Source organism: Molothrus ater, chromosome 20 (assembly GCF_012460135.2).
Source record: "Molothrus ater isolate BHLD 08-10-18 breed brown headed cowbird chromosome 20, BPBGC_Mater_1.1, whole genome shotgun sequence".
In the NCBI taxonomy this organism is placed as follows: Eukaryota; Metazoa; Chordata; class Aves; order Passeriformes; family Icteridae; genus Molothrus; species Molothrus ater.
The window spans coordinates 10869525-10889620 of record NC_050497.2 but is presented as its reverse complement, the minus strand read 5'-3'; the positions used below and the strand labels follow the sequence as shown (position 1 = coordinate 10889620).

Sequence of the window (20096 nt, the reverse complement as noted above, 5' to 3'; positions counted from 1 at the left end):
ACTGAGAGCTGCACTTTGTAATGTGAAATGCCTTTATGTGTGGTAGGAAGCCGTTCATGGCTAATTTAGTTTTATTCTTGCCATCTTACTTCTGGAAAGTTCCTCTTTCTCATTTTATCATTAGATAGTAATTAGTATTCAAGGGAAATTGGTCTTAATATATTAAAATTGGTTTAGTGCCTTTAGACCTATAGCAAAGCCAATGGCTTATTGGAAAATGTAATTGGGGACTCTGTGTATGTAATTAATTGTATTGCAATTAAGAACTTTCATTAAGCAATATTCTAGTACATTAAAGTAATAAGGGACATTTTTGCAGTGCAGTTAGCTTTGTGTTTTGTTGTTTTATGGAGGAAGTGCAGGTTCCCTTCTCTGCAGCAGGCTGCCGTGGCATTGCAGTGCTGTGCTGCTCCTGTCGGTGCTCGGTGCTGGCACAGGAGCTCCTGCTTCAGCTGGGTCCTGTGGGAGGAGGCTTCTGCTTTGGCTCCTGCCTCACCTCCAGCTCGTGGAGCTGCTGCTGTTTTTCCACTGCTGTTGGTCTCATTTGAAAATCAGGGTTTCCAGCGAGGAGATGGGCCCGAGTGACCGAGCTCACTCTGCTCCACGGGGACTCAGGTGTGTCCTGGGGCTGTGTGGGCAGCCCAGGGTCAGCTGGAGGGGTCACTGCTGCCCTGCCACAGCTCCTGTCCCAGCACAGGTGCCATTGTGAGCACACAGTGTGGGGACAGGGCCGTGGGCACTGCTCTCCAGCCTGGAGGAGGGTCCGGCTGGCTCTGGGCAGAGGGGCAGCAGTGCCATTGCCACCCTCCTGCCCCACTGCCAGGCTCTGCCACACCACAGCCCCTCAAGATGCTTTTAAGTGCACCAAAAAGTTTGACATATCTCAGTGTATCTTTGGAGTAGTGCAGCATGAGGGTTTGACATGATACATTATGATAATCCATAGTATAGAGACATTAACACAGGGGTCTGTGACAAAATGCATTGTAATGTCTCGGAAGGAGCCATTACAATTTATCTTGTCATTCTGGAGCATGGAGTGCTTGCAGTGTTAAGATGGCTCTGCATAAATTCACATGGAGACTGTTTAATTTGATTTTTGGAATCCTTTCAAGTCGAATGGCACAGCCCAATTTGTAGCTTAACCCTTTGGTGTCCCCCTTCCCCAAAGGAGGGTCAGTGGTGTGTGAGAAGGGCAGCTCTGGGAAAGCTGTGGTGAAATTCTGTGTCTTGGGAATCTCCTGCTTTATGCTCCCCATGTGGCTTTGGACTCATTTAGCAGCAGATGCTTACAGTGGTGTAGTGTTGAGGCCACTCCAACAGTACAAGTCTCAAGCAAAATTAATACTGAAAAATCTGACAAGTTGGTACCTGCTTTGCTGGAGCTTTAAGATCTGTACTAAAACTCCATCATCTCATCTTCCCATTATTAAAATTTCAGCAAAACATAGAGTTTTCATTAATCTCCTGTAGCAAATTTAGTTCTCTGAACTGGCATTTGGTTCAGCTTTTAGGACTACATTAGCCAGGATATTAAACAAAACGTGTCATTCCTCAGGATCTCCTGTAAGAAGCTAAATCAGTTTTCAAACATATTTATGCCACTTTATCTACCAGCATCTGAATGATCATTTCGAGCTGAGGTGCTTTATTAGCAGCTGGCATCGAAATTACTCTGTGCAATTATATATCACATTATAGTAATGTTGAAATTGGTGTTAATCCAACGTCATAAAATGTAAAAAATCTTTAAAGTGTGTTATATTTTTTCAGTAATTGGCATTTTGGCTTAATGAGTTGTTGCCTTTTATAAAGGCAGTACCTGCAGTGGTAATGAGAATACTAATCAGTAAATAAAGTGCAGCTTCACATCAGCATGCCCAAGGGGCCGCTGGCACGTGGGAGATCTGTGCTGGCGTCCAGGGGGTGCCTCTGGGGACAGACACCTCTGGGGACAGACACCTCTGGGGACAGACACCTCTGGGGACAGACACCTCTGGATGGGCTTTGGGCTGCTCTGGCCTCCTTGCTGGGGGACAGGGGGCGGGTGGCCAGCAGGGTCCCCTGCTCATCCCCTGGGTAGCCACGGTCCAGGGCTGCCTGTGCTGCCAGGGAGCTGCCCCCAGCGTGGTGTGCTGCTCTCCACGCAGCCTCAAGTGCCTGCCGTGGTGGCCTCAGTGCCTCGGTGGCTGCCCTGGGGTGGAGGGTGGCATCTCCTGGTCCCAGAGCCAGGCACCCGGGCACCCCTGGGCAGCCCCCAGGTGTTGCAGTGCTGGGCGCCGGGCGTGCCCTGAGCCAAAGCTCCCTTCAGGAGCCCTGGGCTTTGTCTTGCAGGTTCGAGAGGAGAGGAGGTGTCAGAGGAGGACCCCCAGATCGACATTGCCACGGTGCAGGACATGCTCAGCAGCCACCACTACAAGTCCTTCAAAGTCAGCATGATCCACCGGCTGCGCTTCACCACGGACGTGCAGTTAGGTAAACCCACCCTGCCACGGGGGCAGCTCAGGGCTGTGCCAGCACCTGCCTGGCATCTCTGCCTCTCTGAACCAACCCTTATCACCTTGGGCCATTTTCTCATGGAGCACTTGAAAGTGTTGCTGGCGTTTCAGCAGTTAAAAATATTGCTTTCCGTTGAAAATACTTCAGTATTTTTATTATCCCCAATCAGTTGCACATGTTGCCTCTGAAGGAAGGCCATTATTTAATGACCTCGTCTCTTTTTTTCAGTCTAGGCTTCCTAATGGAAAGCTTCTTGCCAACTGTTTTGTTATTTTTAAATGAGGCTTTGCAAAATTGGGAGTTATTGGGTTTTTCCTTTTCTGAGACTGAAAGATTTTTAACGACCTAGTGGAAATTTGAGGTGGAACAAAATAAATGAGCATTCTCTAAAGGTTTTATATTGTCCTTATTGGCTCGCTGAATGCTTTTGAAAACCTGAAGGCCAAGGGCTGACAGAATCCTGAATTATAAAAGCCCCATTACTGTTTTAAAATGATTGAATGGCTTTTTATCTTTGTGTTTAAATTGTGAAAATTTGATTAATGATGCATTGGTAGGTGACCTGTGACATTCCTGCAAATACTTCCATAAAGAAATGATTCAGCAGTAAGATATTAAGTGCCATAATGTTTACAAAATACATTTATTATGTAGAATTCAGAATTGTTAAACTATACCAACTCCTGTATTATTGTCACTACAGTCCCTTCATTCCTCCATCCTGAAGCACATGTAAGAGTATGTGTGTGTAAAATTCTCACAGAAGGGGGTTTTTTGGTTTATTTTGAGCTGTCTAGTTGAGGCAGGATTTATCTCTGGTGCTGGAGCAGGGCAGTGCTGGGCTTGTTTGCTGCCTTGAGCAAACTCTCGGGGTGTGATAGTTTGCTTCCAGTGAAGTTTGACTCACTGTATCTGGGAAGTGTCAGAAATGAGAGCTTGAAAAGGTCATGACAGATCACTAAAGATAAATGGTTAAGGGAGAAGAGCTGTTAAATGAAACAAATGGCTTAACTTGTGCAGCAGTGGAGGAGCTGACCCTGCCCAGTGCTGTAAGGATCATAAAATTTCCCTTTTATAACAATCTGTGAACTTGTGTGATTTTGATGGCAGTGCACTAACAATGGGGCTTTATAATCTAGTTGTTTTTTTTTAATCAAAGAAAACCCCAGCAGGGTGTTCAAACCTTGGTCAAATGTAGAAAATCAAAACCTTTTGATAAAGTCTGAGTAAATTGCTGGGCTTTCTCCTGAATTTTTTAAAGACATTAGGAGATCAAGATTGGCAAAACAAGGACTGAGGGGCCCTGTGGGTTTGGGCTGATGAGTGTTACACGTTACCTGTGAGTGACAGACTGCTTCTTCCTCCCTGGAATGGAAAAAACAGGAGCTGATTTTTTGTCTTCAGTCGAGGTGCCTGGCCTGGGAGCTCTCTCCAGCAGTTTGGTCATGGCCAGAGTTGCAAAGACTTTTCTTTGCAGCTTTTTTGTGCCATCAATTCTGTGTAGCAGCTGTAGCAGGGCGAGTGTTCCTCGGGGACCCCAAAAATCCTCTGTCACCCCTTTGCTCCTTGTTGGCAGATCAGTGGTGTGCAGGAGTGGATTGCACTTTTTTTTAGCTGTTTTCAGGCCTGATCATTGAACTTGAGACAAGGTTTATGAAAAACATGGGAGTAAATTTGATTTTCTGTACATTGTGTGTAGCTCTGTAGTAAAAGGTGATATGTGGATGGCCATGGGAGGAGTGCCCAGCTCTCTGAGTGATGGGGTTTTTGCATTTAAGGTGGCAGTTTAAGGTCTGGGGTTTGTGTTTCAGCCCATATCACAGGGTAATGCACACACAGCAGCACTCTCAGCAGTTTTACAAAGGCTCTATCGTGTTCTGGAGGAATAAGACACATTTACTTGTGTATTACATTAGCACAACTAACAGGAGCATATTGTCTGGGAAAACAACTGCTGGCAAGTGTTTCAGAGAGAGGAGGGGGCAATTGCAGACCCAACAAAGGGAGCAAGAACAGAACACTGCTGCAGGACCCATACATTATTGGCATTCCTTTTGACAAAATGAAAGAATTTAAAAAATAGTAGAAGGAGCATTTTCACTTGGGTTTTGAGTATGAGTGATTTGTGCTGTGAGACAGAGACTGCAGAAGCCACAGACACAATACTGTTTTGATTTTAGGTTTCAACACATCCAGATTGTGAGAACAATAACACAAAAAAGACAACATTCTTTGTCAATGTACTCTCTGGATGTGGGTGAGCTTCAGCCAGCGATGTCGAGATACAGAAATAATGGATGAAGTATACAGCAACAATTTGCAGATAAAAATAATAGAAGTTAAAGTGTATTTTACATGATAAAAAAAAGATGAAAGAGGAGGAAGTCTGTTCCATCTGAGATGGTTACAAAATGGTGAAGTAGCCTCTGCTGAGAAGATTGATGCAATGGGGAGTGACCTTGGCTTGGAGCAGGAGCTGGTGATGTATGTATGAGCATCTCGCTGCTAAATGGACCCAGATTTGTAGCACTAATATACATGGAAGCCCAGAACCAAACTCAGGATGGCAATAAATCAACAGCCACTTTGGGTGTCATTTCTGGTTTATATTCCACTATTGTTCTATCACTTTAATTCATGTCACTATCATCTGTTCATCTGGAACAGTTTTATATAATTTTCCAGTGGAGTTACCTGACAAATCCTATCAAATTAACAAGGTGCATTAACAGTATTGACTGACTGTGAATTCTGAAGTTGCAGGACCAAACACTGACATTTTTTTTGAGGATATTTATAGGGGTGATGCTCTTAGAGGAAGGGATGGGGAACAGCCCTCACACATCAAGAATTTGCACCTTTATTTTTAGAACTTCCCCTGACTTTTTTTTAGTGAGAAAATGAGACTTTGTATCATCAACTTCCATATTCTCCTTAAACCACAGCAAATACCATTTGGAATAATGAACCATTACAGTGAAATACCAACACCAATTTTACATAATCTGTCCAAAATTAAATCACAAACCAAAATGGGCTCCAGATACAGCCTCAGCCTACTCAAATTAGTGAGTTCCAGGAGCCTGGGTGTTAATTGGACTCTTGATACAATGCTTAATTGCCATGTGATCTCTCTGATGTGAGGTGTGTTTAATGCATGGTTGGGTTAGAGGGGTGTTCCCATAACCCACGGGGTGGGTGAGGCTGGCCTGGTCTCTGCAGCCAGACCCCCCCAGGCTCCTCCTTGTCAGAGCCCTCAGGAGGGAGAAGGTTTTCTGCTTTTTTTTTTTTTTCCAGAGATGGTTAGTTCCAGAGATGGCAAAAGTTAAATGCTATTTAAATACCTTTTTCCTATATTCCTTTTGTGGATGTCTCATGAGCTTCGTGCTGTAACTCATGCCTGAAGACACATCATTGTTTTTAAGGCTCTGCACACCTAGGTGTAAAAAGCTGCCTGGAAGTTTGCTCAGCTCAGTTCAGTTCCTGAGCTGGTTCCAGCAGGATCCCCTCTGCCCTGGTGTGGCCTCACCTTGAGTACTGTGTGCAGTTGTGGGCATCACAAGGTAAAAAGGACATGAAGCTGTTAGAGAGCATCCAGAGGAGGCCATGGGGTGGGGAAGGGTCTAGAGGGGAATTGTCATGAGGAGAGATGAGGGTGCTTTGTGAGGTCAGAGCTCACTGGGGGCTGTAGCATCCTCTCAAGGGGAAGCAGAGGGGCAGGGGCCAATCTCTGCTCTCGTGACCGTGGCAGGACTCAGGGAAGTGGCTGAAGCTGAGCCAGGGGACATTGAGGCTGGATATCAGGACAGGGATTTTCACCCAGAGCAGGGCTGGGCTCTGGAACAGGCTTCCCTGGAAAGCATCAGCCCTGCCTGGGTTCAAGAGGCACTGTTGGGACAGTGCTCCAGGCACAGTGGGGTTGTTGGGTGTCCTGTGCAGGGCCAGCATTGGGCTCTATGATCCTGATGGGTCCCTCCCAACTCAGCACATTCTGAACCTCTGGTTCTGTTCTTGTATGATTGCATGTCTGCTGTACAGCAGATGGAGAGGGGTGGGTGGTGATAGTGTCTGTTACACAGAGCAGTGGTGACTGCAAAACCAGCACTATCTCCTATAAATCTCACAGCTCGTGTAGCTACTGCTTCCAGAAGAGCTCTGTATGCGTTTAGGAGAATCTTTTCTGTGATATTTCTTTCTTTTGGTATGCTTATGCAGGAGAATAAAATGCAGATTATCAATGCAGTTTGATAACCATTTGCTTCTGGTTTCCAAAGCTCCCGTGCTTTCAGAAAGCCCAGAAGGACAATATACCTTCAGCCCATTTAAGATTTATAAAGTGTGTCAAATGGCTGATATGAAATCGGTTAAACAGATCACTCTTGTGGCTCTCTATTCTTTCTCATCTCAGGTATTTCTGGAGACAAGGTAGAGATAGACCCTGTTACTAATCAGAAGGCCAGCACTAAGTTTTGGATTAAGCAGAAACCCATTTCAATCGATTCTGAACTCCTCTGTGCCTGTGACCTTGCGGAAGAAAAAAGCCCAAGTGAGTAGTCCTTTTTATTTATGTTCTCTCTTCTCTGCCTCCCTGGATGTGCTCCATGTCCAAAGAATTATTGCTACCATGTCCTTTTCTTTCTATAGGTGTGTTTTTTTCATTACAGGATGTTTTTAATCTGACTCAGTTCTGTTATAGAGAACACAGCATAAACAGACACACATTTTACGAGTGTCCTCTGATGCTGCTCTCAGCTAATGGCATCACTCAGTGTTTCTTGCCCACTGTGACACCAACGGAACACTGGCTCTGCCCAGCTGTCTCCAGCCCTGCAGCACAGCCAGAAAATCCATGTTTCAACATAATTGCAATTTTTGGGCACTTTTTAACTTCCAGGCTGGTTTTAAATGTCTTTGGTGCAACTGAAGATCTCTTACATACAGTGAGTGTCAGCTCAGCCTGGATTTGCCCCAGCCATGGCTGCAGGGTCACTGGCACTGAAGGTGCCACTCTGGGCATGCTCTGGGGGTGACTGGGCCAGGACAGCAGTGACAGCCAGATCTGGGACAGGCTGGACAGCCCAGCTCAGCCATTGCCCAGAGGTCAGAGCTGGCTCTGTGGAGTGCAACTCCAAAAGCAAGGGCTTCTGCTGTGTCAGGAGAGGAATGAGAGTCTCTGTCTGGAAAAGTTGTTTTAAAAAGCACAGGATAGGCCCTGGGAGAATTGGGCAATGGCTCCCAGTGGGGCCAAAATGGAACTGTCTACTATCAAACAGTGACTGCAGTTCAAAAGCTCAGATGGATTTTATTGCACTTGTGCCTCTGCAGGGTAGTGAGATGCTGGTATTAAGTACTTATCTGCAAGGTGACAGAGAGGGAGAATTATGTGATACATATTTACAGAGGTAATGATCTGTTGAATTCTCTTGGAAGAGTAAATTTATGGCTGCCACAGATTTTATCAGCAATTATTGAACTATATCCTTCTCCCCTTCATTACCCCTTCCTACTCCATGTTCTTGGTTTAGTCATTGTCTTCCTTTTCTGTCTCTCCATCAAGATTTCATGGTCCTTGGGTAGGCACAATCCCAAGGAGAAGCTTCCCCAATGACCTGGCAGTCTGAAACACGTGAGGATTTTGTGTACAGTGCAAGGGGCAGTTTGTGCTGGTAAATCCTGTCACACCTCTGCTCTGTACCCACATTTCTGCGAATGCAGACATTGAGGGGATAAAATGGTGCCCTCAAAACAAGGCCGTATTTGAAAGTCCAGTTGAAACCTGAGGTTTCCACTGCTGTGACACCAGGGACCATCCCTGGACAGCTTGGACCTCGCCCTGCAGGATGGGGCTCTCCAGCCCCAGAGGCACCTCCTGCTGTTGTGGAGTTATGTTCATACCCAAATCCTGCCAACCCAGGAGTTTCAACCCCCAAATAGAGCCCAGGTGCAGGAGGGCAGTGCCTGCCCATGGGGACCATTGAGTGAAGAATCACGGTGGCTTTGCAGAGGACACTGACAGGTTGCAACCAAGGCAACGGGACAGTACTGAGGGGCTTACTTGCTCATTTTTGTGTGAACATCTTAAACTTCTCTACTAAATAATGGTTCAGCACAGTTCCAAAAGGAGAAAATACTTCCTCCTGAAACTGCTGACCTTTTCCCAACTCACTAAAGATGTTCCAAAAGTCATTATTTTAGGCCAGCAGAAAAGACTTTTAGTGTGACATCTCAGAATGATGCATTTTGGGGAACTGAACAGCAGATCAGTATCTCTTGAATTTTAAATGGAAAAAAGTTATTTTAGTAGCATAAAGGAATGAAACTCACTGTATTTCACAAGTTTTGTCTGTGATTTTTATCAGCACGGTGATGTATGTTTGTAGCAGAGTTTACATCAAAAATTATTCCCGGATCTTTCTTGAATGAATTATTGCAAAGAGAGGCTGGGTACAGATAAGGTCTTTGAGTTCTGCAATATATTTTGTTTTCATGTTTTTATCTCTTGTAACACAAACCTGCTCCATCTCCTCTTTCAGAAGTGCTCGTGCTTGTCCCGTTGTGCTGGGCTCGGGGTTTGGGGCTGCCTTCCCTGCCCGGGCACCTCAGTGGGGCTGCAACCAGCTGGGCTCTGCTGGGCTGAGCTCTGCTGGGCTGGGCTCTGCTGGGCTGGGCTCTGTGACTCTGAAGAGCTGAAGGGTTTGGACCAGCCTCCTGCTTTTTAGTAAGGGCAGGGGCTGTTGGGAGTGGAGGTTGAGTGCTGGGACCAGCGTGAGGTGCAGTGGGAGCCTCGTGCTCGTGTTCTTTGCTTCCCCCCACACTGGCTCCTGCAGAGAAGCTTTGGTGGCACCTGTGTGTGTGTGTGAAAGGGCTCAGCAGCTTCAGAGCTGACGTGGTGGGGATATTGATGGACATCTCGGAGCCGTTTTGGACAGACTGAGTTTTCCTGTGCTGAGAGTTCACAGAACTCAGAGCTGCCTTCAGTGAGGGCAGAAAATGAGAAGAGAAAGCTCTGGCATCTCATTTGCCATTAGTGGGGGGTTGTAGGCAGGGATGGCTGATGATTTTTGTTTGCCCTTGTAGTAGCCCTGGGTCAGAATTTGAAGTTTTATTTGTAAATTAAATCAGACTCCCTGGATTTAGACTGAGGGGAGAGTTAATGGCCCTGCTGGCTTGCTTCGATGCCATTAGAACCTGACAACACTGGGCACGAACATCTTCTTTAAATCAGGTTCAGCCTGATTATCATGAGAGATTTTGAATGTTTTGAGTCTTGAAAGGAAGCATCCTATCATGCAGAAATAAGATTTAAGCCTTAATAAAGTAGTTGTCATTTTTATAGCTGAAAAGAGCTTTGTATCTCAATTAAGTATACATAATATAAAGTCTTAAGGAAGCAACATAATACGTTTAATACAATTATATCCCTTTGCAATAGTGTAATTTAAAGGAAATCTGATTCTGGTAATGTCTCTTACATTACTTGGACAGGGGAGAAACTTCAGTGTCACTGCCCACTGCCGTGTGCAGTGCTCTGTGGCCCGAGTGGCCCTGATGGATGCCCAGGGCTGCTGGGCACAGCTGAGCTGGGCAGGGAGTGCAGAGCCCAGGGCAGCCCCCTGTGCCACCACACCTGATCAGAGCCTGCCCAGGGCTCTCCCAGGCAGCTGTGCTTCACAGGAGCTGCAGAAATTGGATTTATTTGATAATTTACTTGAAACACTGAAGCAACATTCTCTGTGATCCTTTATCTGCCTTTTTTTTTTGTTTTCATGAAGCAGAGACATCTCAGTTGCTTTGTCAAAATACCCTCAGTATGAAGGTAAGTGTAAACAAAGGTGTTCCGTAGGTCACGGAGTACATGGGTAACTTCAGTTTGTAATTTAATTGCCCGCTTTGCACCCTGCAGCTGAAGATTTCCTTTAAATTCTGATTCCATTGTTGCACTGGGGCTTAACAGAGTGTTAACCTGGTAATAGGCACAGGGCCTCCCCATTATATGTCTCGCTATCGAGCGGTTCTGCATGACTAGTTAAAAAAGATGGCAAGAAGATTAATGAAAGCTGCGAGTCCAGAAGGGGGGCAGGTACCTCGGTGAGACTTCCAGCGAGGAGATATTAGAGCTGAACCAGAGCTTGGCTTTTTCTTTATCCCGTGACCTTTGAACCTGCCTTACTGTCGAGAGCTGCCAGCCGAGCCGACGTTTTGATTGATGTTGCTACACGAGTCAGTCTTTCCCATTGAATTCCACATCTGCACGAAAATAGCTTTTCCAGCAGTATTCACCCTGGCTGCAAGTGATAGCCAGAGCCATTCCTGAACCCCCTTTATGTAGTTTTCATTTAAAGCTAAAGGTGTTTGATGTTTTAATTCAGTGTCCAGTTTCTCCTGATTATGCACATTGGGTAGTACTAATTTAATGAATTCATTGTTGGGTTGTGGAAGGGCTGAAAATACCCAGGAAGTGTTGGGAGGGCATTGGGTTCCTGCTTCTCTGGGGGCTCAAACAGAGCTGTTGCAGGTTTGCTCAGAGCCTGCAGTGGGGCCAGAGCAGAGGGAGTGTGTGCTCTGCAATTGGTGCACAAAATATCGCAACATCATGGTTCCTGATATCCCTGCTCCTGCAACGGAGCAAGAAAGAACACAGTAAAATTCCTACTCAACAGGAGACTAGTCAGAGGTTCTGACCAGAAGGTAAAAAACAGGTTCAGCAGAGAAAATGTTCCCAAACTTCAGGCTGGGAGTGAAAGGAACATCCGAGTGTGGAACAGAAGGGCCGGGCCCAGCCGTGGGCACGCTGTGCAGGCAGGGCTGGCAGCGGGCACAGATGGCTCCGTGTGCCAGGGCAGTGCTCAGCAGGACCTGTCCCTGCAGAGAAGGGCTGGCAGCAAGGGTCCCCAGGCCTGGCAGGGGCAGGAGCAGCCGGGCACTGCAGTGCTGATTAACTGCAGCCCCTCCAACAGCCGCTCATAAAAGTTCTCCTGAGCGCAATCAGGAGCGCGCATTGCCTCATCCTTTTAACAAATCTGTTTTGTAGCCCTATTAAAAGGGGTCTTCATCTATCCTGTCAAAGCTATTCTGCTGGGGTTTTTTAGTTTAATTACACTATCCAATTAAAACTCCTCGCTGCATTTTGATTCGCCTCTCCTCGGGCCTGAGTGGATGTGACATTTACAAGGCTCGCCTCTCCGGCAGACAATGCGTGATTGATGAGGTGCAGACGCAGTGGAGGAGCCCATTGCCATGTGGAAACACTGCATTTTGATTTATTTATCTTTTTTCCCCAAACAAGGTTGCTGGTAAAGAGGTTTTGGGCAACCCTGAGTTGCACCTCAATTTTCAGCATTTTTGCAAAAATCTTTATTGGTATTCTGCCTCTGATAATAATTTAAAGAAACAGAAGGCTTTGAGGGAAAATAATCCAGATGTGTGAATAGTTACCACAGTTTGACACAAAAGTGGGTGTGTGCTGCACTTTAATTGCAGCTCTGTTTTCAAGACATCTGGACCCACATCACCCTCTAATAGCAATGCTGAGTAGCAAGCCTACAGTGGAATATAAAGGGTTGGAGGAAGAGAGATCGTGGAATATGCTGCTGCCTGAGAGAATGGGGCAAGCCAGCTGGACCACAGCTGTTTTTTTCTTTAAGAGTCTAATAATTTGTTCCCACTTAAGTACTGCCCTGGTTTGAGGAGATCCACTCCAGGTTCATGGTGGGCAGCCCGAACCATCAGTGACTCCACTGGCATCAGTGGGGTGAGGAATTCACCCAGAGCTGACTGCCCTCGCTGCCTCTAACTCATGTACCTCTGGGATAAATATCCCTTGCATGAAATGGGATTAACCCCACCTGTACACACAGGTCCACATCCCTGTTCTGTCTGTCCCTAGCCGAGCTTGGTGCCACATCTGGATAATCCAACTCTGGCTGCAACTTGTGACCTCCCCTGTGAAGTTTTTTTTGTTACCAGAGGGTGTCAGGAAGGGTGTTGAATGTTTTTTAACCCTGACACAACTCTTGCAGCTTTGTAGGCTCTTCAGGCCTTCCTCCAGGGTCACAGCATCATTCCTGGGCTATCACACGAGGATTTCAGACAGCTGAGCCCCTCCCCAGTGCTTTGGGTGAAATGCAGCAGTGGCTGCAGAGCAGAGCCTCCCCCATCTCATGTAGGGTTGGAGGAAATGTGCCTTTGTACAGAAGTATTGCTGATGTGTATTTTACTATCCTCATTCCTTGCCTTTTACTGGTGTATTTCTAATCCTGCATCTTCTCTGGGCCCATGGGAAGAGATTTCAGGGTCTGAGCCTGTTGAGGTCACAGTTTCTGAAGCAGTGAGAATCAGTGATGTCAAACGATGTCCATAAGTGCTTTGTTCTTCAGAGAGTCCTTCTCCAGCTATTTATTCCACTAATAACTCTTAATTGTTGACTTCTGCCTTATGGCCCTGTAATGACAAAGCAATCATCAAGGTATATTGAAAAATTAACATAAATTTGCATTTCTAGTGTTTGTTTGTTTTCTGCTTTGTCCAATTCATGAATATTCTTTTCATCCTCTGTCTAATTAGTGATTTAATTCCATTCTGTTTAAAGAGTTGGCAAAGGATAAGGGCTGAATTGTGGGGTGGAGGGAAAGAAGAAAAACTTTCTAGTCTTAGCAGATTCGTAAAAAAATATCTTTTCTTGTGCAAATTCATATCCTTGTTTTCCAAGCAAAAAAAGTCTATCTTTTGGACTTTGATAAAAAGAGTTTATTACTTAGATTAGAGTGATTATTTTTCTACCTGTGTCAGGTGCAGCATGAGGCCCACCAAGGGTTTGGATGTTTTCCCAAGATTGCAGGAATTAGCGCAAGATTTACTGTTGCCTGTACAAGCACATTATGGTGGGTAGTTGTGGAGCTGTAATCCCACAGGGTTTCTGAGGGCTGTGTGTAGATGTGGGGCCGTGGCGGAGCTGGGGGCTGGTGTGCAGGGCGGAGGCTGCAAGAGGAGCTGCAGAGCCCTGGGAAGGGCGAGGAGAGCCGGGAGCTGCAGCGCTGCAGGGCCTCTTCCCTCGCCTCGTTGGCAGTGCAGTGGTGCTAAAAATCAGGAGATGGGGTGAGCAGCTGAACGTGAGACGTGGTGCTGAAGGAGTAAATGAGCTCTCCTTGGTGAATTCCCAGTGAATTAGCATCCTGCCCTTCCGTCTGTAGGCTCCTCTCCAGGAGTAACCACACAGGAACCCATTAGTGCTGGCCTGGGGAGGATTTATCAGTGCTCCGAGCTGGGGCCAAGGGGCAGCAGGGGGGAGAGGCTGCTCTGCTGTGGGGCCGTGGCATGGCTGGGGCTCAGGGGGCACCAGGGACATTGGCACGAGACCCCTTGGCTGTGCTGAGCTTACCGTGGGCTGTGCCTACCCTGTGACAAAAGCTGCTGGTAGCAGCTGAGTTTCTGTCATTCCTTTTGCTTTCCATAACTGTTTTAACAGACAAATGTAGTTGGGAATAACATGGATTTTCTGTTGTTGTGCAGCTGATTGATCCTGATTGCGGGGCACTGAGGTTCCCTGCAAACACCCAGCCACTGGTGGTGTGGAGTGATGGTAGCAGCTGCTTGTGCAGCATCTGCATTTGCTTTAAATCCCCCATCACGTGCAGCAGGAGCCACTCGAGCTGCTGCTGTTTGTTACCAGATCCTCTCACACGGAAACATCAAACCGTGGAAGCTCCTATTGATCTCAGAATTGTCAGGGGTGGTGCTCTATTGGAAAGAGGTACATCACATATTTAAGCACTCTTGGAAATGGAAATCAATCTCACAATTCATAAATTCCATCTGGCTAGAAGAGTAGCAGAGCAAAGTGCCAGTTAGGATTTCAGTGCACTCATATTTCATGCTGTAAGTAGTGTGTTGTGGACTTGGAGCTCATAAACATGATGCTGTAATGGGGCTTTCTAAGGAAAAGTCTTCTTGGCTTCTTTCCACTGGGTCCCCATTCCCAGCAGGAGGGGCTGTGAGCTCTGCACGGCCGCGGGTTTGGCATCGGCGCCGCGTCCCCGGCGCTCCCCAGAGCCCCTGCAGAGCCACACTTGGCCAGTGCCTGGCTGGGCAGGCCCAGAGCAGCCTCTGTGCCCGTGGGAGCAGGAGCTGTGCCCTGGGCAGGGCTGCCCTGGGCAGGGCAGTGCCCCAGGGACTCGTGGTGACACCACGGCACGAGGCCAGGCTGGGCTCCCGGGGAGCAGGGGACACCTGGAGAGGTTTTGTCTTGATCCACAGCAAGAATTACCCAGAATTTCCAAAACCCAAAATGCAGCAGCTCGTTGGGGTCCTCTGACCCTGTTTTGTGCCAGTGTCATTTCTGATAACCAGTGTGGAATGTTCAATGCCCAAGGAGAATGGTGGGAGCTGGTGGAGCACGGTGCTGTGTCCCAGCCCCAGAGTGGTGCACTGGCACTTTTGGAATCATTAAGATGCTGTGTTCCAGGCAAAGCTGCATGCATTAACATGCTGATGAGCTCCCAGCTTGGAATTCCGCATTTTTAGTACCACTGAGGCATCATTTGTCAAATGATTTAAAGGGTTGGGTTTTTATTATTATTATTATTATTAGCCAATTTTTCAATACAGAATTTATATTCCAGATTAGTGCATCATAATGGTGTTTAATTAACATGCCACAATAAAATACTTGCATCTCAAATTTCCTGGCCACCAATCTGAGCATATATCAGTCACTTTTTGGAAATCTGGAGAATTAGATAATGTAAATAAGATTTCCAATTAGCTTTCCTGCAGGAAAGACCTGGATTTACAGTAATGTGGCTGTTACTTTATGGATTGCTAACTTTGACTGTTGAACAGAATAAATTAGAAAACCATTGGAAAAGTATCATGTATAGAATACATTTAATTTTAATTTTGAAGCCATCAGCATCCATACAAGTGAAGGATATTTTGCCTTCCTTTGTGCCAGGCCTTTGTGTCCAAGTCGTCCCTGCTGGCACCACGTGTTGGAGTCCAGGGACACTGTCCCAGGGCAGCCACAGGGCCAGCACATGGAAACTCTGTTTGGGACAGAGGCCCAAGTGCCAGGAAGGTGCCAGCAGGTCACATCTAGAGTTTAATTTGATTTTCCTTGGAGTGGGAAGGGCCATCCCAGCCCTGAGCGGGTTTGGTGGCGGCACGGCCGCGTCTCTCAGTGCCCTGCACTTGGTGCTGCTCCTGGGGCCACCAGCAGCTGGCTGGGCTCACGTGGTGTTTTGGGTGCTTTGGGAGGAGGGTTTGGAGAGGTGGCTCTGGGATTAATTGCCATTTTCTGTTCAGTACAACCCTCCTCCCATGAGCAGCCCCGACGCGGTGCCGGGGCTGCAGCGCCGTCGCGGCCGAGCAGAGCTAACCAGCCATTTGATGGATTTTTGCATTTCCTGCAGTGGGGATGTGATGGGAAAAGGAACTTTATTGACTGGAGTTCAGCTGCTCCTGTAAGCCACCACTTGCCTTAAATTGAAATGACATGAGAAGCCTGTCAGCATTTCATTGCTTCCTTCTGTCGTGCTGATGGTACGCTGAGATCACCATCTGTGGTTTTCTTCTGTCAGGCAACGAGCTCTGCTCAAACTTTACAGGAATATTCTAAGCAGTTTTTTTCTTATCTTTGCAGGTCATGCAATATTTAAACTTACATATCTAAGCAATCATGACTACAAACACCTTTACTTTGAATCAGATGCTGCTACTGTCAATGAAATTGTACTGAAGGTGAGTATTAAATTTTAACGTGACCCAAAATCCTGGTGTTTTACCACTTGTTAGACATGTGAGTATTCAGGAGGCTCTGGAAACACACGAGGGTGCAGTGCCTGAGGACCACTGGGGTGTGTTTAACCTGCCAGGATGGCTGCTCCATGCCTGTTGTTTTATTCATCCTTCCAACAGCCACGCAGCCACTGCCTGTCTGCGTGTAGCATTTCTTTTTGTGCTTTTTTTTAGCTAATAGAGACACCATTTTCTGTGGAATTTTATAGGAAACGACCAGATTTTATTGTGCCCAGTTTCCACCTCTGGACACGTGGTCAGCAGCCCTGTGCCATGCAGGGGTTGGTGCTCCTGCCCCTCACAGCTCTGCCCCACACTCAGGTGTCCCCACACAGCACACAGGGGCTTCTCTCCCCTGATCCTCTCTCAGGACTCTTTGCTTTCCTTGGGGCCCTGTACAGACACAAACTCCCTTGCTTTGGGAAACAAATTTTTGTTACACTCTTGAAAAATTAAATGGAATTTTCCACAAGTTCATCTTTTGTAGCAAGTCAAAATTCAAAAGCAGTAATTTTGGCAAACCATCTGTTATGTTTGCTTTTATTGGCTGTGTGGAATTTAGAGGATTGTTAAACAACTGACGTGCGATAAAATAACTTTTATTCATTACACAGGAGGTCAGTGTGTTTGAGGGGTTTCTGCTCTGTGGGCTGTTAGGCCAATTCTTCCGTTCCCACTTTATCTTAGATCAGCTATTGCAATCCCTAACACTTAGAATCGTGGAATCATAGAATCATTAAGGCTGGAGAAGACCTCCAAGGTCATCAAGTCCAACCTTTGCCCAAATACCCCCATGCCACCCATGCCACATCTCCTTGGGTTTTGAACACTTCCACCCATCCCAGTCTGGTCATAAACAAAGGCTAAAAAAATGGTTTACTGTCAATAACATGAATATTCAAGAGAGAAATAATATTGAGCAGTACTTTTTTCCCAAGCTGCAGTTTGTTTATAAAGAACATTCTCTGGTTTCATGCACAAGTCACTGGTTTGTTTTCAATTCCATCAGCATTAGGGAGCGCAGAAAAATCAGACTTTTCAAATTAGGCTTTTTAGATGATCAAGTGAGAAGGACTGAGACTTTATTGACCATGAAAATTCCCTATATTTTTATGCCTTAAGCTGTAATATGCAATGAAAGTGAAACACTCTACAGTGCATAAAATTGTGCAAGTTTTAAGCCACAGCATATTAACCAGCTAATGACAGACCAAAGGGCATTTTTATCTTTTTGATTCTTGCATTAACCTTCCATTAAAATTATCTTTGAGATTATCACAAAGCATTGGAGATAATAAATTTAGGGAGTAGCAGGCTTGTTAAATATAATTTTAAAATGCTTTCATCAAGTAAAATGTGCCAAAACACAGGGAAACTCTGAGATGAGCTGAGTATGCAAACATCATAATGGAAGAATTCTTTTTACTGAGGCTGATAAGGTCCTTTTTTAATGATGCTCATTGCTGATTGTCCCAGCACTGGAGGGTCGGCACAGCTCCCTGCCTTCCCCAGAGGTTTGGGTGACCCGGGACGGGAGCAGGGACACAGGAGGACACCCAGGGCTCCCTCTGCCCTCATCCTGCCGGCGGATGGGACCAGCTGGACCAGAGCCCTGCTCAGGGGCTGGGCTGGGGGTCCCTGCCCACCCCGGGCTGTCCCCCGGCCTCGGGTGACATTAACACCACCTCGTGTCTTGCAGGTTAACTATATTCTAGAGTCGCGGGCAAGCACAGCCAGAGCAGATTATTTTGCTCAGAAACAAAGAAAACTGAGCAGGAGAACAAGCTTTAGCTTCCAGAAGGAGAAGAAGTCGGGGCAGCAGTGAGCCTGGAGCAGAGCCTGCGTGCGGCGCTGGAGCCGCTCCGCCGGGCGGCGGCCGGGACCGCTGCCCCTGCTCGGGGCGGGCGGCGGCCGGGAATCTGAACCATCCCGTCTCTCACGGCTGGAAGATTGTCCCTCCTCGGCGGTGGGAAGTCTCCCCTGTGACAGAAATAAAGAGCCATATCAGCCGGAAAGAAGACTGTTACGCTTCAGGTTCCTTTGATTAGAAATAAGAGAATGACGTAGACTGGCATCATTTAATTACTGTATTATGTACAATCACAAGAAGAGATGTGATTACATATTATTTCACAGCCTGGTTAAAATAAATTATATACATCTGTAATCCACCCACGTACACGCAGGTATTGCTTGTGACATGATCAAATTTCTAAAAACAAAATGTAGGACAAATGTATCCATTTTTACTATTAATAAACAGATGTAATCTTTTTCAAGGTCCATATGATGCACAGTTCTTTTGGGGGGAGGCCGCAGTCCCAGATGGTTTCACTTCTGTTGCTGAAGTGCAGGAGGCATCCGTGAGCCAGGAACAGCAGCCGTGGCAGGGGAGCGCTTAGCGAGGGAGCCCTGAGACAGTCCAGTCTGTTGTGTTTGTTTTGTTCAAAAATATTTTTATTTAACTGTGCTTTTCAGCTTTGCAAATGCTTTATCGTAAGTTCCTTGCTGAAGGCAGCACGGTGGTTGGAAATCCACGTCTTGGAGGTGGAGAGGAGAATCCTCCTGCCCGGGACCCTCAGCTGCTGCCCCCCTGGAGCTGGCACATCCACTGGGGCACCTTGTCCCTGGGGACTGGGAAATGCCTTCACCTTCTCTCAATATTATTCTTTAACAATAAAAATTAAGACCTACTTTGTACTGGGATTTGTAACTATCTTGGCCTTGTTCATCCTTAACACATCAGGGAACACGGGAATGGATGCTGGCACCCAGAGCCACATTTTTGGTTGAATTCACCAGAGGTGTCTTTCTTGCATCTCTCCAGGTCACTGGAGCTCTGCACACACTATCATAGAACTGCCCTGGTTCCCCATGGGGCTGGGGGCAGCTCCCTGGGGCACTGCCCACCCTCTGCCCGCCTCCCACCTTGCTTTTGTACAGAGAAAACGTCCTGAGCCTTAACACAGCGTGTGGGGCAGCCCTGGGCAGAGGGAGGGCCTGGGTCTCACCTGTTGTGTTTATGTTCTGGGTTTCAGAAGCTTGGCGCTGCACCACCGAGGCCAGGCCTCCCTGTACAGTCTTCCATGATATCTGCAAAACAAGAGAAACACTATTTTATAGTATTCTATTAATTTTTTTAATCTTTTCTATGTGCAAATGCAGCACAGATACAATGGGAAAAGCCCCTTCGATGTAAATGACTCTTTTAACCGACTCTGTGAAATATTTAACATTAAAGTTGCTCTGTGAATGTTCTTTGGCCACCCAGTTTCAATTCTTTTTAACTGAACTGAAAAATTGCCTATTTGGTACCATAATCTGCAGCAATCTCCTGTTTCCATGGCCATAGTGCTGTCGCCACCCCCTCACGTGTATTTATTATCAGCAGGGATTCAGCATGTGCAGGTTTGCTCTCAGGAGAGCCTAAAAAACTCAGATTTGTGGCAGAGTCCCTTGCCCAGACCAGCTGTGTTCACAGCCTCCTGTCAGTCACCTTCCTGCTCCTGGTGTGGGTGTCCTGGGACCCAGGCAGAGATGGACAGACAGAGGCTGCTCCAAGGCTGGGTGAGGAGCAGGGAGCTTTGGAACCCAGAGTTTATTTGCTCCAAAAGAGCCACTGACAGTTAAAAAGCAAATTTGCTTCCAAAGATCAGATTCAGTTTGATACATGGCCCACAGGAAACCTTCCTTAAACCCTGGAAAGGTCCAGCATTCCAGGAGCTGAGCATCCCTCCCCCAGCAGAGGCATTTCTGCTGCCCAGCGCCCCTGAAGGAGTTAAATCAGCGCTCGTGGCTGCAGAGTG

The 20096-nt window shown here is 46.8% G+C and overlaps 1 protein-coding gene across 3 annotated transcripts in view; it reads left to right on the top strand.

Annotated features, from left to right (window-relative positions):
* Positions 1 to 18569, top strand: part of MAPKAP1 (MAPK associated protein 1) — an 80568-nt gene extending 61999 nt beyond the window's left edge. For all 3 annotated transcript variants that reach the window (XM_036393990.2, XM_036393988.2, XM_036393989.2), the window contains 4 exons: positions 2335 to 2475; positions 6908 to 7045; positions 16136 to 16233; positions 17990 to 18569. In XM_036393990.2, the coding sequence (XP_036249883.1) occupies positions 2335 to 2475; positions 6908 to 7045; positions 16136 to 16233; positions 17990 to 18115 (503 nt within the window). In that variant the 3' untranslated portion in view covers positions 18116 to 18569. The remainder of the gene's footprint in view (positions 1 to 2334; positions 2476 to 6907; positions 7046 to 16135; positions 16234 to 17989) is intronic.
* Positions 18570 to 20096: the final 1527 nt, after the last annotated feature.